Source organism: Numida meleagris, chromosome 3 (assembly GCF_002078875.1).
Source record: "Numida meleagris isolate 19003 breed g44 Domestic line chromosome 3, NumMel1.0, whole genome shotgun sequence".
In the NCBI taxonomy this organism is placed as follows: Eukaryota; Metazoa; Chordata; class Aves; order Galliformes; family Numididae; genus Numida; species Numida meleagris.
This window is the reverse complement of record NC_034411.1, coordinates 72,810,945-72,833,695: the sequence shown is the minus strand read 5'-3', so window position 1 is coordinate 72,833,695 and position 22,751 is coordinate 72,810,945. Positions and strand designations below refer to the sequence as shown.

General features: G+C 36.6%; 1 protein-coding gene across 1 annotated transcript; it reads left to right on the top strand.

The window, feature by feature from the left end:
- On the top strand, positions 262–22,700 carry UFL1 (UFM1 specific ligase 1). Its single transcript, XM_021390678.1, has 19 exons — positions 262–419; positions 1,109–1,254; positions 2,399–2,427; positions 3,105–3,202; positions 4,040–4,154; positions 5,166–5,296; positions 5,877–5,935; positions 8,071–8,217; positions 9,348–9,523; positions 10,183–10,362; positions 10,767–10,887; positions 13,526–13,648; positions 15,889–16,009; positions 16,964–17,127; positions 18,253–18,383; positions 18,525–18,605; positions 19,316–19,401; positions 19,854–20,034; positions 20,694–22,700. Exons 1-19 carry the CDS (start codon positions 343–345, stop codon positions 20,895–20,897), a joined length of 2,370 nt encoding a protein of 789 aa, XP_021246353.1. The 5' UTR covers positions 262–342; the 3' UTR covers positions 20,898–22,700.

The window sequence follows — 22,751 nt, the reverse complement described above, 5'->3', positions numbered from 1 at the left end:
TTCTCCCGACAGGAACAGCTGCAGAACAATGTGAGGATCTGGTTTCCCTGCCCCTTCAACAGCGAGTTGGAAGGGACCCACGAGAATCATCGGCTCCAACTCGTGGCTCCACACGGGAGTTTTCTGCAGTATCAGACTTCTAGTTTGGACAGCGTTTCCACGAGCACCCGGCCGGGCCCACCGACCTCTGCTCGACTCCTCCAGAGCCGCTGGGCTGACCCGCGGGCCGGAGGCAGCCGGGCCGGCAGGGGGCGCTGTGTGCGGCAGGCGCGGCGCGGAGGTGTGTCCGCTCTGGCTGCCCGTAGCCGCCCTGCGGGGCTGACGTGGTGCAGGAGGGCGGCCATGGCGGCTGACTGGGAGGAGATCCGGCGCTTGGCGGCCGATTTCCAGCGGGCTCAGTTTGCCGAGGCGGCCCACAGGTGAGCAGGATGCGCCGGAGTCGCGTCGGGCTCTGGAGCCCACCGTTGCGCTGGCAGCCGTCCCTGCTCGCCTCCTGAGTGGAGCCGAACACTGAGCGATGTGTGTGTGTTGTGTGGGGGTGTTCAGCAGGCCTTGCCCCTTGGGCTGACGCTGGGGTGTTGTGCCAGGGCCTGTGACCCCAGAACGGCAGCTCTGGGGTCACACACCTGCCTGTGTTCAGGAAATAGCGCAGGTGTGTTGTGGCCGTATGTCTGAAGTGGCAGACATCCTCACAGCTCGGATTCCCCCTTCACTGTTGTGTAACTGGGGTTGTTGCGAGAACCTGTGTGCATTACGAATTAAAATATGTTAAAAAATAAAGTGCTGAAGTAACTTGTAAGTGTCAAATCCAAATTCTGTAAGAACAGCCATGCCTCCCTGCACAGGAAGGTGTAGCCCTACTGTAGGAGGAGCTGACAGCTGTTCAGGACAGGTCTGGAAATCACGTCTCAGCAATGATTCTCCTGAGAAAAGCTCTGTGCCTCGTTTGTGGGGGATGAGAAAAAATAGGGCTGTGAAATAATTTTTTTTGGTCGTAAGTGCACTTAATACACAGAACGCAATCGTTTTCTTCAATATGTGTAGAATTTTCAAAACATGACGTTAGCAAGTGCATAGAATAACTGGTTGTTCTTTGTGTTATTGCTAGATTGTCAGAGCGGAACTGCATAGAAATTGTCACTAAATTAATTGCAGAAAAGCAGTTGGAAGTGGTGCATACGTTGGATGGAAAAGAATATGTCACTCCAGCACAGATCAGTAAGGAGATCTGGGATGAGCTCAGTGTTTGTGGTGGTAAGCGTCATGTGTGCTTTCTTCCTCTGGATTTGGAAATTAATTTTGAAGAGCAGAGATAGATCTGAAAGTTATCTTCAGAACCCAATGCGTTTCAAAATAGTGAGCATGCTTCCCAATGCTTCATCTGTACAGGAATTTGATTATTCATTTTTTCATTTCAAGTCTGTATTAGGCTTTTAATTAATTATATCAGGAAATGTTACTTGATTCACTTAAACCTTTGTGGAATTTCTGAGGTAGAAGTGTTCTAAGAATCATAACTAAATCATTATGATAGTTTGATTTTAAAGTTCCTGAGGGAGTGTTTTTTTATTTTTGGAGTATCCTCTACTGGATTTTCAGCATGGCTATAGTGTAGAATAAGATCATAGAATGGTTTGGGTTGGAAGGGACCTTTAAGATCATTTAGTTCCAGCCCCCCGTTATAGGCAGGGACACCTCCCTCTAGACCACGTTGCTCAAAGCCCCATCCAGCCTGGCCTCGAATGCTTCCAGGGAGGGGGCACCCACGACCTCTCTAGGCAACCTGTTCCAGTGTCTCACCACCCTCACAGTAAATAACTTCTTCCTAATATCTAGTCTACATCTACCCTCTTCCAGTTTAAAGACATTTCCCCTAGTCCTGTCACTACATGTCCTTATGAAATGCCCCTCACTAGCTTTTCTGTAGGCTCCCTTCAGGTTCTGGAAGGCCCCTATAACGTCTCCTTGGAGCCTTCTCCAGGCTGAAGAGCCCCAGCTCTCTCAGCTTGTCCTCACAGGGGAGGTGCTCCAGCCCTCTGATCATCTTTGTGGCCCTCCTCTGGACCTCCTCCAACAGCTCGATGTCCTTCTTGTGTTGGAGGCCCTGGAACTGGACACAGTACTTCAGATGGGGTCTCACAAGAGCAGAGTAGAGGGACAGAATCACCTCCCTTGACCTGCTGGTCACTCCTCTCTTGATGCAACCCAGGGATGGGATGTTTTACACTTAACCACGTGTAATGTCTTTCATTTGTCGGTTCCTAAAGCTGAAATTGGTTTTATTGGTCTATATAGAAGTAGTAAAGTATTTTGTATACAGTGAACTATGCTGCGTTCTAAACCTTTCCAAGCATGGTTTATATACTAAAAGTGTGTTTGTACTTTTTTTTTTTTGAAGGTCGAATAAACATTGTTGACTTACAACAGGTAACTTTTTACTTTTTAGTAATAAAAAAGTATATTCTTCCTCCTTTTCTTTACCATACATTCTGTAAATGTGGATTTTGTCCATTATTTTATGCAGATTATTTTATGCATCTATTTACTGCATTATTTAGAGCTCCTCTGTGCTTAATGATATTCCATAATCTATGAAATCAACACTAAAATATACAGATTTTCTTGATGAACTCTTCCTTTGTAAACTAAGGGGACAAACAGAAAAGAAATGTTTCCCATTTAAATCTAAAGCAACAGGAGCATGCATAATTAACTTTGCATGCCTCTTTGGATCTTCCCTCTTCCTTCATTAATCTCTTGTCTCCACTAACCTTTATCCTCCATTAGTCTTCCTCTGTGACTAATTTTCCCTTCTGGCTAGAGCAGAATTACTTACAATCAGAAAACCTTTCTGAAACACAGCTTAGTATTATCTATTCATAGCTTTCTGCACTTTTATTTACTATGCAGCTTTCTTTTAACCTTGCCACAGCTGCAAAGTTTGGTTTTTTTAATTATTTTTTTCTTTCTCAAGCTTTATTCCAAATTACAGATTTACTGTGTATGTGTGCAATATTAGGGGAAAAAAAAGCTTTTTTCAAGACATAGAAATATGTAATAGCTCAATGTTTGAGAATTAATTTCAGGTTTGTTTTTTTTTTTAGATAATAAATGTGGACCTTCTGCACATTGAAAATAGAGCTAATGATATCGTTAAAACAGACAAGACTGTTCAGCTTGTGCTGGGACAGCTTATAAATGAGTGAGTACTTTCAGGAGCAACATGCATAACTCACTTCTGTTTTTTAAAATGCAGGCTCACAGTGATGGTCAGTCTTTGGGGCTTCTGAGGTTAAATACATATTTCTTGGTTGCTACAACAGCTGCTTGGTGACCAGTGTTTCTTTTCCAAGCGGCTAGTGAGGCGTGTCTGAAATCATCCACTGAAGCCACGAAGCAAAGGCATTTTGAATGTCTCTGTCGCGAGGGCTTGACTTCTTACTTCCTCATGTCTTTGTATACAGGACCTTGATTGCATTTGCTCTGTGGTTTCACTGTCTGCCTCAGCTGTTGACAAACCCTCTCATTTTCACCCCCCTCCTTCCTTACCTCAGAAGTCTAAGATGTACGATTTCATGGCTTTCAGCACACCTACAAACACTGAAGTAATGCTGTATTGGGGCTGTCTCTTTTATTGATTGTATTGCAGAATTTATTCTTGGCAAGGAATGTGTAGCTCCTGGCTCTCTTGAAGTAATTAAGACCTACTTTGCTCACTAGAGTTCTTTTCTAAGTCTCATTTTAATAAGATGTTTTCCTGTTCCTGCTTTCTTGACAGATTCATACAAGCAGGTAAATAACAAATGTAAATACTAGCTGCCAGATTACCAGGCTTTCAAAACACAGGCTTCCACTGGCATCGTTCTCCTTTATTCACTTAAAATAACTTAGTTTATTTTTGAACATTTATAGCAGGAAGAGATATATATAGTGTCACGTCAATGCATAATTCAGCAGAGAAAGTGCATGTCAGTAACGTGTTGTCTTTAGATTTCGTATTTAATCTTGTTTTGTTTTCTTCTCCTTGTTTTCAAATAAGGAGTTACCTAGATCAATTGGCAGAAGAAATAAATGATAAACTACAGGAAAGTGGCCAGGTGACAATATCGGAACTCTGCAAGGCATATGACCTTCCAGGAGACTTCTTGACACAGGTGATGTAAGCCACCAACCTGGCGAGCGTAGAATGAGTTGTGTTCACCTTCTTTGTCATCTTTGCCATATCCACGGCTTTAACTGAAATGGGCTGGTTGTAATTCTAGGCAGAAAAGAATTAATATATAAAGGTTGCAGTGTGACAGCTGTTGACAGATTGGGATTGATGTTTCCCTCTTCAGTATTGTGCAAAATTTCTTCAGCATCTTTATGACTGCTAGGAACACAAGGAAGCATTAGATTAGCAGAAAATGTGAAAATTTCTGTTTGACGTGTTCGAGAGAAGATAGAAGGGTAACTTCATCACTTTCATTAGCTATCCAGGAAGCAGAAATACAATGGTAGAAACTTTCAGGTTATTCAGGAATGGTAAAATAAATGTGTAGTTCTTTAAAGCTGAAGTCAAGATGCATAATAGAAATATGGAACTATTTACTTCTGTCAGTGGCTGTTTGAGTGCTTAAGAGGATTAGGGAGAATTACCTTAAAATTCATGATTTTCAGTTGAGGTGGGATTTTTTTTTTGAAATGTATTTTTTCCAAAGGGTAACTCTGAGGCGTGTTAGGTGAGCAGTCTTACTGAGTAAAACCATGTTGACTCTCTTAATTTATAAACAGAACATTTGTTCCGTGATCAGCTTCTGCAAGAACATTTCCAAAATATGGAAATTAATACATTGTTTTTCCTTATTTCTTGGAAGATTTCATTCACTTTTCGCATGTATAACCGCCTCTTTCTTTTGTGTTTGTTGTTGCTAATTTAATTTAACTATTGGAGAAAATGGATAGTGAATTGCCTCTGGTTTGTACCAAAAAAAAATGGAAGGTTAAATTTTAGTTTTCTTTATGCATCTCCAAACCTTACTGATTCCTTGCAAAATTTCGTTTTGTTGTTGTATACATATATTGGCAAAACTAACTTGTTTATCTGCTAATCCAGATTTTTGAATTCATTTTCATTTGGCATTGCTAGCATCAATTTTAGTAGTCATCCCAGCTTCTATTTACAGGCTTTATCCAAGCGTTTGGGTAGAATTCTTCATGGACAACTGGACCAGGAAAACCGTGGGGTGATTTTTACAGAGGCCTTTGTTTCCCGGCATCGAGCACGCATTCGCGGTCTCTTCAGTGCCATTACTCGGTAAACTGCAACACCTGCAACCACATATTAAAATATTTTTTTTGCTAGTTCTTTACGGACCAGATTCACTTCTGACTGAAAAAGAAAAGATAGACTGATGGATACGTTTATTTTAAATACAGTTCAGTTATGTTATATATATTTTTTTCTTTCAATGGGGGCCAGGAGAGGAAAGAAAGTACAACTGAAACATCTTTACATTTTTGGGCTGAAGTTGTTGATGAGTAGTTTTTTAATGTGTTCAGAGAATATCTATCCTCACTGTCATTGTGCCCCTCCCCAGTCAATTACATATTGACATCTACTCAGTACAAATGCTTTAAGAGATTTTTTCTTACTATATTAATAATCTTCAACTTCCATGAACAAAAAAAGTTTCCGTAGGATAATTATCGTAGCTCTGTTATATTTTATAATTCCACCATAATTTAAAATTTTAGCCTTTTAAGTCTGTTAAATTCCAGTGTAGCGGAGCAGGGCTAAGATGTTGTGTAGTTTTGCCAATCTGGAATAACCTCTTGTTTCTAGATTCTCCACGTCAATTTCAGTAAATACATTGTTTTGTTTCTCTTTTTACAAGGCCTACACCTGTAAGTAACTTGATCACACGGTATGGATTTCAAGAACATTTACTTTACTGTGAGTTTTCATTCAGATTGTTCTGTGTTTTTGTTCATTCATAGATTCTTCATTACTAGAAATACACTTTCAAAGAAACATTTTAGTATATGCTACCAATTCTGGAATAAAGCAATATGTTTCTCTGTAGTGTAAAAAGTGTTAAAACATTTTGTGCTATCCGTAACTAAAGGGATGTTCTCTGTATCTAAAGGAATGAGAGCATGTAGTGATGAAATGCCCTTGGGTGTAGGGTGATGCAAGAAGTGCAGTACTTGTTTTGTCATCTGTTATGTTATTTGCCTTCAGCTACTGGCAATTTTATCAGTGAAGCACACAAAAGGGGACAGATTTTATGTAGCCAAACAGCATTAACTGCTCTGGATTTTATTTATTGACTTTGCCCTGTGATAGTAGAGGCAGAGCTTTTGTTGTGTCACAGTTCAATGTCTTTGTATGCTGAGAGATAAAGCATACTTTTAAACTGTTTACTTTTATTTTCTGCAACTCTTTAAATAGAAATTTGTAAAGATTTGCTATCCAACTGCTAATGTTTCAGCTTTTCTAGCATCACTTCTGATATTTCAGCTTTTTTTTTTTTGACCACTAGGATTCCCCTCCCATCTGTTCAAAATTCTGCTTGAAGCATCATTAGTCTTGTGTGCTGGCTGACCACATACTGCTGCTGTTCAGAATCTTTTAATGGTTTTTCATCTCTTCTCATGGGAGTTAATGTCTCTCTTCTGCTTGATTGGGTCCTTTTGCCTTCAGGGCACTGTGTACTTGAGCTCCATTAGTATTTCTGCTTACCTTCTTATTTTGTGACAAGCATATTCATTATAAATGAAAACCTTAGCATTTAAATCAAATTGTATAAGTACTCTGCTATGATATAATCCGTTTAAGTTTTCCTTTTCTCCTAGTACTTTGTTATCCAACTCTTTGTAGGTTAAGAGGAATATCTATTAAACTGTAGATTTATAGATTTATTTTTATTAATGTTGCAGTAATAACAAATTTCATTATGCATTCAGTCTTTTTTAAACCGGTCCTGCCTGCAAGTACATGATCATGTACTTCTAATGTATAATGTTAATATGAAGTTCTAGTGTTTTCTGATCAGCAACAGTCAGCACAATGGCTAAGTTCATTTCTAGTACTGCTTTTTCTTGGTTTTGCTGTTGCTGCTAATAAGTTAGTTCAGCATTCTCGCTAGTTCTTCTTACTGTATTTCATTCCATTTGCCACTTCATAAGTTTTGAGAAGTTTATTACTTACTGCCAGAACTCGTTTGATCCGTTCTTCAGATATATTATTTCACTTCCATAAATATTGAAAATATCTTTTTAATGATGTTATTTATACTTCTGTGCCTCTTCCAGAAAAAAACTGCTGCAGAACTTGACAGTTGAGGTATATTTTTCAGTATACCTAGTGACTTACGAAAAGGCAAAAGCATAGCATAAGAGGCAAATCATACATTCATATCTACCTTTAATGGACTGAAAATACCTCAGCTAGCATCAAGGGAGGCTTAGTACTTTGGTTCTAACAATACATTTGTTGTCATCAAAGTTTGAGCTTTTTAAGAAGTTTATTACTGGCAACAGCATGAACATTGCAAACCGTGAAGATGGCGACCAGTAGGCGAGGTGCTAACATTTGTGCAGTGTAGGTAACAATTTCTTATATCGCTTCAGAGTGTTCAGACCTCTCTTTATTCCTTCTTGGGTAACATGTAAACAGTGAATGCAAAAAAGAACACTATTAATAAAATATACTTGTATTGTCTGGTCAGAGAAGGTGCCTCTTATGAGTGCATTTTCTAAATTGAAAACTAAAACTGTCCAGGTACGTGTTGTATAAGGAGAGTTTTGATCCTGCCATAGTGGCACACTCTTTTAGAACTTTGCGTGATTTCCTGAGCTTTTGTCAAGAATGTTCTCAGAAGCATTAAAAATAATTGATACGATTCAGAAATGCTTCAGCAGTGCTACAAGCACTTGTAGCTTGGTCTTTGGTTTCTTTCAAGTAATAGTAAAAAGAAAAACAACTAATGAAGGGGAAAACAGAATGGGAAAAATAATTGCTATTTTCTAATAAATGGGTACATCAAGATGAGAAATGCTGTTTCATTTGTTTTTTCTTTCTTTCAGCTGTGCTAGAAGAACTTGTTAACAGCGGTCGTCTAAAAGGCACTGTGGTTGGTGGGAGGCAGGATAAGGCTGTGTTTGTTCCTGACATCTATGCCAGAACACAGAGCAACTGGGTGGATTCCTTTTTCAAACAAAATGGTTACTTAGGTAATTAATCTTTTTTCTCTTAGATAAAATGTCTTTCTAAAAAGCTATTTTAGGTAATTAGTCTTACTCTAATATAGGCACTGTATGGCATAAAGTCTCACAAGAGCAAGTGGAAATAAATACAGTAGTTGATTCTCTTTTTTAAAGACTGTCGTAATTGTTGCTTCAGCACAACGATATTTCAGCATACAGAACCACGCTGCTAATCAGTGACTTTATTTCTTAGAAAGGATGTTAAAAATGCTGCTTTTATTACTGTTCCAAAAACTTTCCTTAGGCTACTCATTGTGGACTTTCCACATGGTTGTATTTGACCCACATCGTTGGGAATTTCAGGTCAGGTGTCCAGATTACAACCAAACTTTGAGTGTTAACTGTTCAGATAGCCAAGAACGTACTGCACAGGAAGAACTTTTCCACAAGATTTGCTAAACTGGAGTGGATAACACTTAGTGTCCTAATTTGAGTCCTAATATTTATGTCTAAGTTAAAGCTGAGTAATGACTGATGATGGTGATTTAAAACAGGAGATGTGGGAAAATGTGGAGCTGAATCAACAGAGGAATGTACCCTTATGGTCCCAAAAGGCCAGTCCCTAAATAACAATCTTGCATTTTGGAAAGGCTTGTCATAGTTTACTGTAGTACTGTTAGGCATTTCTGTAATATTGCTTAACTAATACAGTCCTTGCATGTTTTCAGAATATCTAAGTTTAAACTACCGAATGCTTTAAATGCTTTGCTTGTGAGGCATTGAATGATTCTACAACTATATTGGAGAATACAAAAATTTGCCATTTTATGTATTGTAAATATTCTATTTACATTAGAATACTTCGGAAAGATGTCATTGCAAAGATAGATTTTATGACATAGGAATCTGAATAAAGCATATTTTCCAAAACTTCAAATGCTCATGTCCATGACTTAATCTTTATATTTATAATGATTGTATCTAGCTGTAGCTTGTGCTGAACTATGTTTTAGGTGAGCATCAGCTTGAAGTTGCACTTAAGAGTTTCTGTATAGGAATGTAATTCTTCTTTTCCTGCTTTTCAAGCAAATTACTTCTTAGGACCCAGTGAGTATATAAAAGTACTTAAATTTAACAGGCTTCCAACTATTTTATAGAATTTGATGCATTGTACAGACTTGGCATCCCTGACCCAGCAGGCTACATCAAAAAAAGATACAAGTCCACAAAACTCTTATTTCTGAGAGCAGCTTGTGTTGGCCAAGAGATTGTGGATCGAGTTGAAGCTTCTGTAGACGAAGTCATCAGCTCTGGAAGTTGGATAGACGTAGCAGTAAGTGATTCTTCCTGTTGTTGTTGGATTTATTTATTTTGACTGACTTGTGTTTCATATGTTATTTTATTGGAGCTACACCTGTGTAATGTACATCTCATGTTATAGGGGGAGAGTATTCAGACTAAGATATAACAAGTAAAATAACTTTGTTCGCCTTTCAGTTGGTCTGAACAAAAACAAGGAAAGTCCACGTCAGTATTCAGCTAGAGAGCAATATATTTTTGTAGTATGCTTCTGGGAAAAAAAAAATCTTAAACTGAACTCGTATCAGGGTTTCTGTAAGTAGAGAGTTATTAGCCATTTTGTTCTAGTAAATTCTTATTTTAGGCCTTAAAGCATTACTGTGCCTTTCATGAGGAGGCCAGATGTTATTTTAGATGTGATGTTACTCTGTATCTGCTGAGATGCATTTTGAAGAAGTTGTCATGCTGTTTCGCAGAGGTAGCACTGATGATCCTGAGCAATGTTCACTGGGGAAGATTTAAGATAGTGTTTACTCTTAAATTACTTTTTTTAACTTTATACGTTCAATATATTCTAAGTAGTTAACAGCTGTGAAATGGAATATCTGTGGATCTTAGTTATCCACACACAAATATGTGGTGATTCTAGAATACATTATTGTATATAAATGACTTGAATGTTCTTTACCGTAGACTCTTCTGCCAAGTTCGTTGTCAGTAGAAGATGTTGGGATTTTGCTTCAGCAAGTGATGAGATCTTTGAACAAAAGTTCTTCAGGTTTAGTCTTCAGTGACACCATCGTGGTCAGTGAGAAATTTCTGAGCAGCTGTACTGATCTGTTTTCTGATATGATGAAACAGAAAGCTGAAAAGGTATTGTTGTTCAATAGTCAAGATGTTACATTGAGTTCTGGAGTGTAGTTTATTTGGCTTTGTAGTTGCTGTAACCATCTCTTTACTTCTTGTCTGAAATACAGCTTACGAAAACAAGCAAAGATGAGGAAAGCGTTTGTATTAGTGTAATGTAGTGTATATTGAATTTTGCATGCTAACAACATGATCAGATCCTAAACTTTTAAGAGAAGAATAACTGCATCTTTGTGTGTTGCTCATCATCATGTTACTTCAAAGTAACATATATACTTGTATACTTCAAAGTGTATCTATAACTATATATAACTATACTTCAAAGTGGCTAAATGGCTTAAACGTTCCTCCATACGCCTTTTGTCCCTCTCTTTATCTTTTTTATATTGATTGCATGCTCTTTGCTCTAGGAAATGAAAAACAACCCTGTTCATTTAATCACTGAAGAAGATTTAAAGCAGTCTTATGTTTTAGAAAATTCATACGCTAACAAAAAAGACAAAAAAGATGAAAGAAGAAAGAAAGCAACAGGTAAGGCATCAAAAAAAGGCATTAGAAATATTTAAAATTATTTTATTTTGTAGTCCAGTGGTTTCCTCTAGTCTACTGCTGAAGATATTTAGGAAACAATCCAATTACTACTTATTATTATACTATAGGCGTGGAGCTAGGTACATGAGATTATTTGAGATTTCAGCAAACAGATGAAGTACCGTAAAGATATCTTGACTTAGTCTAGCACAAGGCATCTGGCTGTAGAAATGGGGAATCCATGTTCACTTATTACTGTGTATGGTATATTCACATAAGAGTTAGTTGTGCATGAGGTCTGATCAAACCAGTGTTAGCTCAGGGACCTCTGTACTATTTTGTACTACATAGTGGAGATACGCTCTTACTCTCCCTTTTCAGGGATCTAGGAAAATTAAAATATCCCTTCATAGTTCTGAGGAATTACTCAGTCTAAATTGAGAAATTAGATACTGAGCTGGTTTTTTTTGAGAATACTTCTTTTTTGAGAATCCTTTGCCGATAATTTTCTGTTGTTTGTGTGTGTAACAGTCTTTAGAAGATTCACACAGTTACTTTAAGGTATATTTTGTGTTAAATTCATCCCATGCCTTACTGCATTTCTGTTGTGGCTTTTTGGAGTAGAGTTTAATTTGATGCAGAATAAAAACTGTGGTTTTAAGCCTTTGAAATCTTTCCATGTCTAAAACATTTTTCAGAACAAACACTCCGTCACTATATTTTCAGTTCCAAAATCCATGTTGCTACAGCGCAGCTGAGCAATCTATGTTGAATGCACATGCACAGTTGTATGTGCGTCTGAAGGTAACAGAATTAGAACACTGATGCATTTATCTTAATTCTATATATTCGTCTGAAAAATAAAACCTGAGATTCAACTCTTAAAAGGCCATGATTGAGTTGGCATGGAAACTAAACTTATTCTTGCCACAAGAGACAGCAGATTTTTCTAGGCCAGTAGCTGAAGCAGAAATGCTTGAACTTCAATTGAACTGTCATAAGTAGAATGACTTCAGTTTCCAGTCTTCTAAGGTTTAAAGACTACTCAGCAAGTACATGTGTCTGTAGGTGCATTCTCACGTACAGATTGAACATACGCTGTGCCATCGGCAAGCACTACCTTGAAGTGCTCTTTGTATTGCCTTAGCTATATTACAATCAAAATCATGGTTTAAGGATTAGTTTTATTTCATAATGGTGAAATGTGACAAGTGTCACATTGCCAGTCTTGAGGGCTGTGCGTGACTGTCAACTGTGTAAGTGTAACCTGACATGGTATAGAGTTAATTCCATTTATACAATGTAGATTCTGCCATGTATTGCAGTAGTGAAAATTCAGGGGTTGCAAGACAATCGGTCAGTTGTCCGTTTATAACAGTCTTTTACAAACAGGAGTCTGCAGAAATGATCCTTCCTGTAGACTGAACTCATACAGTATGTCCTCCTTTCTAGCCGAAGTCTCTCTTGCTTGTTTGCTTTCTGGATAAGATACTGACTGCAGATTTTGGCTTTTTCTGGAGTGCTATTAAAGGGAAATACAGGATGGAAGGAGCTTGTCGGCGAAATAGCTAATATATTGCATATTTGTCAGTTTGTATCTGCTCATGATGTAGTCACAATTCAAATAGGCTTGTGAAAAACATCCGTTCTTTTTGTTTGTTAGTTTTGAGAGGTCAAAAACTCAGAAAATTTCACCATGTTTTGTTATCTGCAGCTGAACAAGTTTGTTGTTCCAGCGAAGTCATTATATGCAGATAGGTTTCTAAGTTAGTAGCATTTTGCCTTTGTGTTTCCTTTTTTAAATGATGAAACGTAGATGCTACTGCTTAGTACTGTTAGGACCTTATATGTATATACAAAAATAATTAGTCTCTCAAGACTTAGCGCACGTATAGAACTGATTCTTCTGGAGTTTAAATTTCTTCCAAGTTTAAAAAAAAAAAAAAAAAAGGAAAAAAAAAGAACAATCACATAAGCAGCTTGCATTGTGCAGAGAGACTGCACTGCGCACTGAGATGCTGTCTGCAGTGCAAATACATGGATCATGGCACCTGTGAACTAAGTAATTTGTTATATTTGTCACAACAGGATCATCTCATTGCTTTACTGTCATCGAGGAATAGCTGACCAAGAATTAGCTCTCTAGTTAATGGAATGCATACTTGCAAGAATATTTTGGACAAGTGTTTACCATGGAGGATTATTTCTCTGAAAGTTAACAAACTTACATTATCTGGAATATTTTTGAGTAGCTTGGTTATTTGACATCACTGAACAAAATGCTAAATGCTTATTAAAATGCTATTTTCAGCCAAAAGAAAATCTCTTATTCCGTAATGGAAATTATTATTGCATCTGTTTTCATTTGCGAAAAGATATTACAGCTTTGGTTATTTTAATGATAATTTTAATTTGATACGGCTGGCATTTGTGATTATTGATGACTGTAGTTTAAATGAGGATTTCACTTGGTATGCTTTTTTTTATCTTAAGAATGGAACTGTTATGACACCAGTATACTGGTTGATTTATTTTTTTTAATTTAGATGTAACAAGTACTGCAGATAAATTACCATAATATTGCAAACTTTTAAGTGCTAGAACTTTACTATGAAATAAGCAAATAATTCTCCACCAGAGGGCAGTGGAAGCGTGAGAGGAGGAGGAGGTGGTAATGCTAGAGAAATCAAGATTAAGAAAACCAAGAAGAAAGGAAGGAAGGATGCTGACAGTGATGAAGAGTCACAAGCCACCAGCACAGGTATGTTTGGGTACTGGCCACTCATGGCTACGTTCTTTTTAATCACTTACTTTTCAACACCTCTGATTTCTCCCTTGTATTAGCAAGTTCAAGTGAAAAGGAATATGAGAGTACTATTCCATTAGAATTGTACCAGTGGATGTAATATTGTTATTTAAGTGAAATGCTCATATCATATTTATGGAATTGCATAAATTAGCCTTTAAAAACGTAACCTATGTAAAGGAGTTTAGAGCAGATACTTGAAAGTTTTGATTTTATGTAGGAAATACTTGAGATTTTAGGATGAAATCAATGTATGTAAGTATATGAAGAGAGGATGCAGTGGGCTTGGAGCTAGGCTTTTATCAGTGGTGCTCAATGCCAGACAAGAGGCAGTGGGCACAAAGTGGCACAAGAGTATGTTCCCTCTGAATATCAGAAATTGCTTCTTTGTGCACAGGTGATGAAGCGTTGGCAGATTGCCTAGAGAGATGGTGAGGCCTCTCTCCTTGGGGATACTCAGAAACTGCCTGGACAAGGTACTAGGAAAGCAGCTCTAGGTGGCCTTGCTTGTGCAGAGAGGTTGAACTAGATGACCCTCTAGAGGTCCCTTCCAACCTCAACTATGCTGTGATTCTTTGATATGGATATTGTAGTTGGTTTCTTAACATTTGCTGAATAGTGAATGATAAATAGAGTAGTTCTCATCCAGTTCCATTACATTTTTAATATTTTTAAATAAGATCCATCTTGCTTTTTACTGAGATTTTTATGTCTGAGGTAGTTACCCTTGTAACTTTACATTTTAGTGTGAGAAAGTAGGTACTTTGAAGGCCCATCTGTCTGACTGGTTTTTGATGTGTTTTATAGGATGAGTCTGCATCACTCCCTATTCTTGCCCATTGCTTCCAAAAGCATGGATGGCTTCCTCAGAAGGGGATTCCATGCTGTTAGATTTATATTAAACAGTGGCTGGAAATGAAACGGTGATAATTTTTATTACACCTTTAATTCAAATACCAGAACTGTGTGCTTCCATTTTATGTGTAGTGTCTAGACTTTGAATACTGACTGCAATATACTACTAAGCAAGACGTTTGAAGTTTTGAGGTAGAGCATCTTAATTTGGGGTGATACTACTCTCAGAGTTTTCTGTTATTTACACACAATTGAAGTTATTTTTCAAGATTGCTCAGGTACCAAGTAAACAGTGTTAAATTGCCCCTTTCTGGTGTAACTTCTCATGTTTAACAATTGTTGCTGCTGGTTTTGCAGAATTGTAATAAATAGACTGAGTTAAGTAGTGTGTGGTGAAGTTTGCTTTTGAGTTAGTTCTTTGACAGGAAAAAAATATGCAGTCCTCATATTCATAAAGTAAAATCCCAGGATAAATGGGGATGTAACCATTCAAATAAAAGTAACATCCTTAAATCCTGATTTAAGTCCCCTTTCCACGTCTTTCACTAAGTGTTGTATGTTATTAATTACTGCTGCAGCATGACTGAGCAAATCATTGATTTCCATTCATTCAGTTTCCTCAGGTGCGAAATAACCCTTCTTTATGCTGCAGCTGATTCTTGGAATGCCTGTCCCTTTCTGGTTCACTGTTATCATCCCGATCTCATTCTCATATGTAAAAGCTGACTTCTGCTGCATGCTTAGGAACTTAATATTTTGCCAAAACCAAAGTACAGATGTAGCATTTTATGTGCATTTACAAGCAGCCTATAAGGAGATCTTATACAGGAACTTCTTGTCTGGTTTAATTTTCTTGCTTTAATCTGTCTGAAGTTTTATGTATTGTAATCTCCAGTTGAGGGTACTATCTGTTACTGATCACGTATGTTACTGAATGAGGTTAAAGATAAAAAATAACCTTGTGAAATTCCTCAAATAATAATGTTCTATTTAATTTTGATATTTAAAAGTATCTTTTTGGTCTTGGTAATGTCATCCTTCCTGAACAAATATGGGCCAGACAATTTGATATCTCTCACTGGAAGTACATTTTAGCATATTTCTTGAGTCATCTGTAACAGAAGATAATTTTTAGGGGATCAAAAGAGAACTTTCATCTTTTTTTTTTTGTACATACAAAATGTAACTGTTGTCTGTAGTCATGCTTTCTTTTGTGCTGTTGGTAATGCTTCTGTGGATGTTTGAACTTAAAAGCATTTCCATGTCTCGTGCCACATAGTAGCTACAGCAATGCTAAGTATAAAACTTTGGTCAATGAATGTTGTTTATGTTTGCTGCAGGTAGGAATAAGCAGCTGGAGTTCCATTTCATGTCTCAAGAGGAAATGCAGGATGTTTTAAAGACCCATTTGCCGGACTGCCCTGAAGAGCTTATTACAGAACTTGCTGAACATCTAATGAGGTAATTTCCATAGTTCAAATAGAGTTAGAAAGTCTGTGGTTCATATCAGTTGAATCTCTTGATTCTGTTTTCTTGTTTAGGGAAAAATCATTTTGCTGATGAAAGCGAATTACAATATCCTTTCTGTACAGCTCCATCTTACGTACTTCCTTCTGTATTGGAAAGCTGTACTGATACAGTAATGGGAGATAATGCTTCTGCCTAGCAGTAGTTGTCAGCAAGTGATTTTAGGGTCATAAAGGTATTTCTACACCCTTATGTTGATTTGTGTGTAGATTTCACTAGTCCTGTCTTGTGTACATACCTATCTTGATATGTTCATGTCCTGTGTTCTTTGTGTTACCACTGGCACCTGTGTAACTGAATAGTTAACTACTCAAGTCAGCAGGCTGATCTAAACAAAGATGAATAATTTCTTTTAAAAGATATTCCATGCAAGAGACAGATATGGAATATGTGTTTTAGGCAGAAAGGACATGAGAGGACCATACCAGCTCTACCTTGGATAAACTTGGAGTGCAACAGTAACTGTGCCTTAAGAAAGGCATGTGCCAATTTTAATGCATCTAAGCTTTCCATCTTATGGCTCTCATTGATCTGAAATCTGTGTACAGACCCTTTAAAGAATTTGAGAATAGCATTGCTGCAGTAAATCTTTTTCTGTCTTACATCTTGTTCCCATTTAAGAGCTGTTATGAAATTAAAGCCTTGTCAAGCACTTACATACCATGCATACTGCAACTGGTAGTACTTCTGCAATTACAGAAATATATTGGAATTCCCTAATGCTTTTTTTCTCTCTCTTTTCAGTTACTTGCTTTTTATTTATCTCGTAATTCTGTGGCTTTCACGTCCCACTCATTTACTGGGTTATGAGATAGATTTCTCTGCTGGTATGTTTGGAAAAATCATCAACGTTTTTACGCTTTATTTTTTTTTCTCCCCTGTTGTAAGACCTCTAACAAAAAGTTACCAGGAAGTTGTGCGTTCTGTTTTTACATCTTCAACATCTTCTACTGGAGCAAGCAGAAGACAGACTATGAAGGACTTGCAGGAGGAGTTCTCAAACTTGTACAACAACATTCGATTATTTGAAAAGGGAACAAAGTATTTCACAGGTATAATAAATATATACTTGAAAAATACTCATTCAAGAATGCTGAATTTATTTCAGCATCTATATGCAGAGTCAGAGAAGAACAACAGTTTTTAAGAAAATGAGAAAACTTAAGGATATATTTACAGTGTTTAAAACTGACCTCATGTTGGTGTGCACTGCTTTGTTCGCTTACTGAGATACATTCCCTTTATTTAATATCTATACTCTCCATTCTGTCCAAGTTATTGTGTGTTTTTATCCATTCTTCTGAAGTGTTTACATTCACAGTTTTTATTAGTTCTTTAAAACATTATCTCTTTAAAACATGTAGTAAATTTACTTCATCTGTCACCTGTCTCGTTAATGAAAACATTGAATACTTCCTGACTCCGAAGAACCCTCATCTCAACCTTCCTTTGGTTTGGTGTTGAAAGTAATTACTCCTTGAGGGTAGTTTTTCAGAAAGGTGTAGATTGATTTTGCAGTAGGTTACTTTGTAATGTGTCATCCTTAGCTACCTGTATTTTGTTATGAGAAAGTAATATTAGGAAAATACTGTAGACGTTTCCAAGATTCTGTGCTATATTGAGTTTTCTTTGAGAACTTTCTCTGTAGAAAGTTTACAGGAAAAGGAAATACCAACACACAAAATCTAGATACATTCCTGTGGTTTGGAATGGATAGGATTATTTCCCATTAACTTCTGTTCTTATTTGCTGGCTCTTTTTTGAAAAATTCTGTTCCAGTCTTACGTCATGTGCCTGCTTAGTAGTTTACCTTAGTTAAACTGCTTGTCCCATTGACTTAGTGTACTTTTTATTTGTTGATGGGTAGAATCAATGCTGTGTTAGTAGCTCAAGAGGATTGCACAGGGACTTGTATACCTTTGAAGCACTAACAGTGAATTAAAAGGCACTTAACAGAGTTGAAAGCTCTCATTTATGCTGAATAATATTCCGTAAGAAGTTGGAAATGAGAGATGTTTGCTTCATGCATTCAAATGACTTTGTGGTACTACTGCTTATAGTTGATAGAGCCCGTGTTTTAGAAAGTGTTGCGATAACTGTTCATATGAAGCAAATAGCTGCAGGAAGGTATTTTCCTGTTTTTTCATTTTTATTCTGTTCTTTTTTTTTTTTAACAGATGAGACTCAGACGAACCTTGCTAAGCACCTGTTGAAGACCGTCTGTACTGACATTACAAATCTTATTTTCAACTTCCTAGCATCTGATTCAATGATGACAATGGAAAATTACTCTGCCATTACAAGTGAGGTACAGAGTACCAGTTTCTTTTCAGGAGTTTCAAGTAGATGACTGATATTTATTTAATACTTAATTATCTTCTCTCTTGATACACCCACAGCTAAAATAGTAATCAGTATTGTAAGTGATTTCCATTCCTCTCTTATACAGGTGAGGACCAAGATTTTAGGTAAATTGCCAGAAGACACCAAAGGTCCTTTAACTAAACTGCATACTTCTCTGAATGGCAAGGTAAAGTGTTCCAGAATCTTTGAGTTCAGATTTTCTGTTCTGGTGATATTATGCTAATAAACAGCTGAGATGCAAGGTGTGGTATAGTACATAACTGCTGCTGCTGTGAAAGCTGAAGTCATCTTTTGAATTTTTGTAAGTCAAAGTACTTTTTTATTTGAATTTCAAGAGGTGACATTTGATCTAACATTTTAAAACTGGTGGTCAGGTAGCTGTTTGTTTTCCAGGTGGAATCTAATGCGTCCTTTATGTGTAAATGAGAAAAATAAAATCTGAGAGATAATCTGCAGTATAGTGGTTGTTGCTTCTTGTAATTTCTTTATAAAGAAAGATTATTCTCTCCTGTATTCTTTAACAAGTATTCCTGAGTATTTAGAAAAAAAATACACAACAGATTATAGCAGTGGAAGTATAAAGGAATGTGATTTATTACTTCTTATATGCAAAATGCCTTACTGTATGCTTCTTCAGAAGAAAAATCTGTAAGAAATTGCAGAACTTATTTTAGTATTTCATTTTTAATATTGTTGACTTATAGTTTTCACGTTTAAAGATATGAACTGTTGGAAGATGAAAAAACTTTTTAAAGTACTTTCTTCTTTCTTTTCTGTAGTTTACTCCAGTTGTATTTGGGTAATTAGCTGTGAACAGTAGTTAGCTCATTTTGTAGCCTGCTAACATAAATTCTTACATTTGTTATTTTTTAATAGAGTTTAGAAGATTTCCTTTCATACCTTGATACCGCAGCAGATATTTGTGATATTATGGTGAAAAAAGGAGACAAAAAGAAGGAAAGGTATCTTAATTGTATTTATTCTATGTACCCTCTGTGAAAATCAGCTCTGCTGCTGCACAAGTGTCAGATGATTCATTTGCTAGCAGTCGCATAGATTGGGCACGTAAGAGTCAGTTGTTCTTACCAAACTGTTTATCTGAAAAATACAAAGGTGGACAGTCCTAATTCTGTGGGAGATGGCAGACAGGAGCTGATTCGGCAGACTGATTACATTTAAGTTTGCTATGGTGCTTTTCAATACCTGAGCTACACCAGTGTTTCCGTTTTGTTTGGGTGGTTGTTTTTGTTTTTTTTTTTCCCTTTCAATCAGGAATATCACAAATATCACATCAAGAGATGTGGTCAATCAGAGAAGAAAATAACATTCTTAATGTTAGATAAGTTTTAGAGTCTATTACGAATTATGACAGAATGGGAAACGTATTTTACTATAATCTATTCTTGTTCCTTAGGCAAGTCCTGTTTCAGCATAGGCAAGCTCTGATTGAACAGCTAAAAGTAACAGAAGATCCGGCTCTTGTTCTGCACCTGACATCAGTACTGTTATTTCAGTTTTCAACCCACTGTATGCTTCATGCACCAGGAAGATCTGTACCACAGATCATTAATTTCTTAAGTGGCAAGATCCCAGAGGTATTCCTTTCTAGCTTTTTTGTGTGAAGTACATTTTTTTTTCTGTGACCAAATGGAATGATACAAATGCTGCTATAGAAGACTGGCACCCTTGTGTTTCATGTCTAATAATTACTGTATGTGCAGAATATGTAGTTTGCCTGATCTATATTGTATTTTATTTTCAATATTTTTAATAAAATCCATCTATCATTGGAACTGAAGCTTTTGCCTTTATCTGTAGTCAGCTGTGTGTTGTGGGATGTTAAAAATCACTGACAATTCTTGCAACTCTTTTCTCCTAGCTAGAGCGTGATTGCTTTGAACTTTTCTAATTCAGTTTTAGAAAAGATGTACCTCTTCAGAAATTGAAAGATTCAAATTCTATATCCAATGTACCAAAACTGATTGTTTTTACCGACTACATTACTTTACTGCTTCAGTTAATTGTCCTGGTCCTGCAGCATGCGTGCACTTTTTATTTTTCTCCCTCTCTGACTGTTTCTCAGAATTTAGGTTGCAAAATACTTTGATGGAAATACATTCATCTATCATTTTCCCTCCTAAGACAAGAATGGGAGAATGCTTTTTATAACATTTACTCTTCAGTCAGTTAAAGGTCTGTTACCTCTTCCATTACATTGACATTTTTTGTTTTGTTTTGTTTTGTTTCCCCTCAGGATCAGCATTCTCTTTTAATCAAATACCAGGGCTTAGTAGTGAAACAGTTGATCAGTCAGTCTAAGAAAGTGGAACAGGAGGATGACAATAAAACAGAGGAGGAAGAAGGAGCAGATACCATTCGGAAGGAGCTCCAGGAAATCACTACCTCTATCAAAGATCTTGTTCTCAGACCTAGAAAATCTTCTGTAACAGAGGAATAAAATGATTACTGAGTGCGTCCGCATCCATGATACATCTTGAAAATGCTTTAAAAACTTTTAATATTTGGCTTCTGGCAAATGACAGCCAGGGAGCACAGTCGTCATGTAATGGTGACAAATGGAGTTTTGTTTATCTACTACTGCAGCATGCATTTAAGATGCATAATAATACATTAGATGAAGAGGATGCTTTGGGAATAAAATCGGTGGCTTTTTTTAATTGGCAACTTCATTTGAAGCCTCAAGAAATGCTTTTTCTTGAGATAACACTGTATTCTGTTACATGCACAGGTTTATAGATTTGCTTTTCTGATTTGGATTTATAATGGTATAAGTGTTGCATATAAGTGTGTATAAGCCTATGTATCTTAATTTCAAAGACTCGGTTTGAAATGATAATTGTTATAAATGGTATACAAATGAAAGTCCATTCTTACATTTTGATAGAATTATTGAATGTTTTCCACTAAAGAGTGAAACCATTGAGTACAAGTTTATATTCCTAAACTTAAAAGAAGTGACCCGATATTTGTGAGTTTCTAAAAATACTGAAATCTTTCAAAAATCACCATACCCTTGCTATTTATATATTCTATTAATGTCAGTAATGGCAGCTCGTTTAAAACTTGTAATTGGGACAGAGGAGGTGATACTCTTTTGTGTTGATAATTTGAGGGTGGGTACATACTATTTCACTTGCAATATTTAACATTCTATGTGTTCGTTCAGCAGTCTTGTTGAATTCTCAGTCCAGTTCCCTTAGCTGTTCGAAGCACGTGCTTACATTCTGTCAGCTGCCTTGAGGGAACTTCTGGTATTCTGTTTACCCTGAGTTTCTGGAAGAGAATTTAAATATTAACTTTTAAGATCTTTCTACATAAACTTTATATTTTAGAGTGTTTGTCTAATCTGAAATAGCTAAATGTTGAAAGTTTCCCTCAAGTTTTTTACTTGCCTTATTTTCGCAAGTTCTTTGTCTTGAGGAAGGTAAAAAATGTGCAAAATAAAATCTTTTGAGTTCTGCCACTATTATTGACATAATTACTGTATGTCAAATTCACTTCTAACTTGTATTTAAGAGAAGATAGGTTTCAAACCAGAAATATTTTAGATCTTTCAAGTCGTTCTTGACCTTGTATTAATTCAGTAATGCCCATCGACTTCATGTAATTCCAAGACAAGAAGTCTGAAAATGCCATTCACCCATTTTTGCCAAAATTCTTTGATGCTGAAAGCAAACAGATTCTGTGCAAGTTCTGCTTTAAATTTTATTATTTTTTGTTTAAATATTTGTTTCCCAGCATTTAGTGGATCCTATATGCTTAAAAATATCTGCAAGCCTGAAATTGGAAGAAAAAAAAAAAAAGTTGATGAGGCCCAGTATGAAAACTCAGTAATGGATTAATTGTAATGAATTTTAACCATACATAGAAGTACCTAATGTTTAACAGTATTCCCCTCATAATTCTGATCTTTTACCCATTATATGGCAAAAACTGTGCTAGCGGTAAGGCAGAAGCAAAGACAGTTTTTCTCTTTGGCTGGATGTCTTAGCTGACAGTGAAGAACAGTGAAGAGTAAGATGAGAAATACTCTGTCTGTTTACCTTTGTTTAAGAAAGAGCGTGCATCTGGAGAATAGGCTTGATTTGCTGTTATTTGGCCAGAATAACCACAGTGCTCCTATAGTGAATATAAACAATTTTGTAAGACGTGAATCTATTTTGTAAATAATATGCTATGTGACATTCTATATGCAAATGTGAAATTATTTTAATAACATTAAATGATGAAGTATTTAAAATGCAGTGTTGACAAGCAGTGGTTGATAGTCTTGCAGCGTACAGCTTTCAAA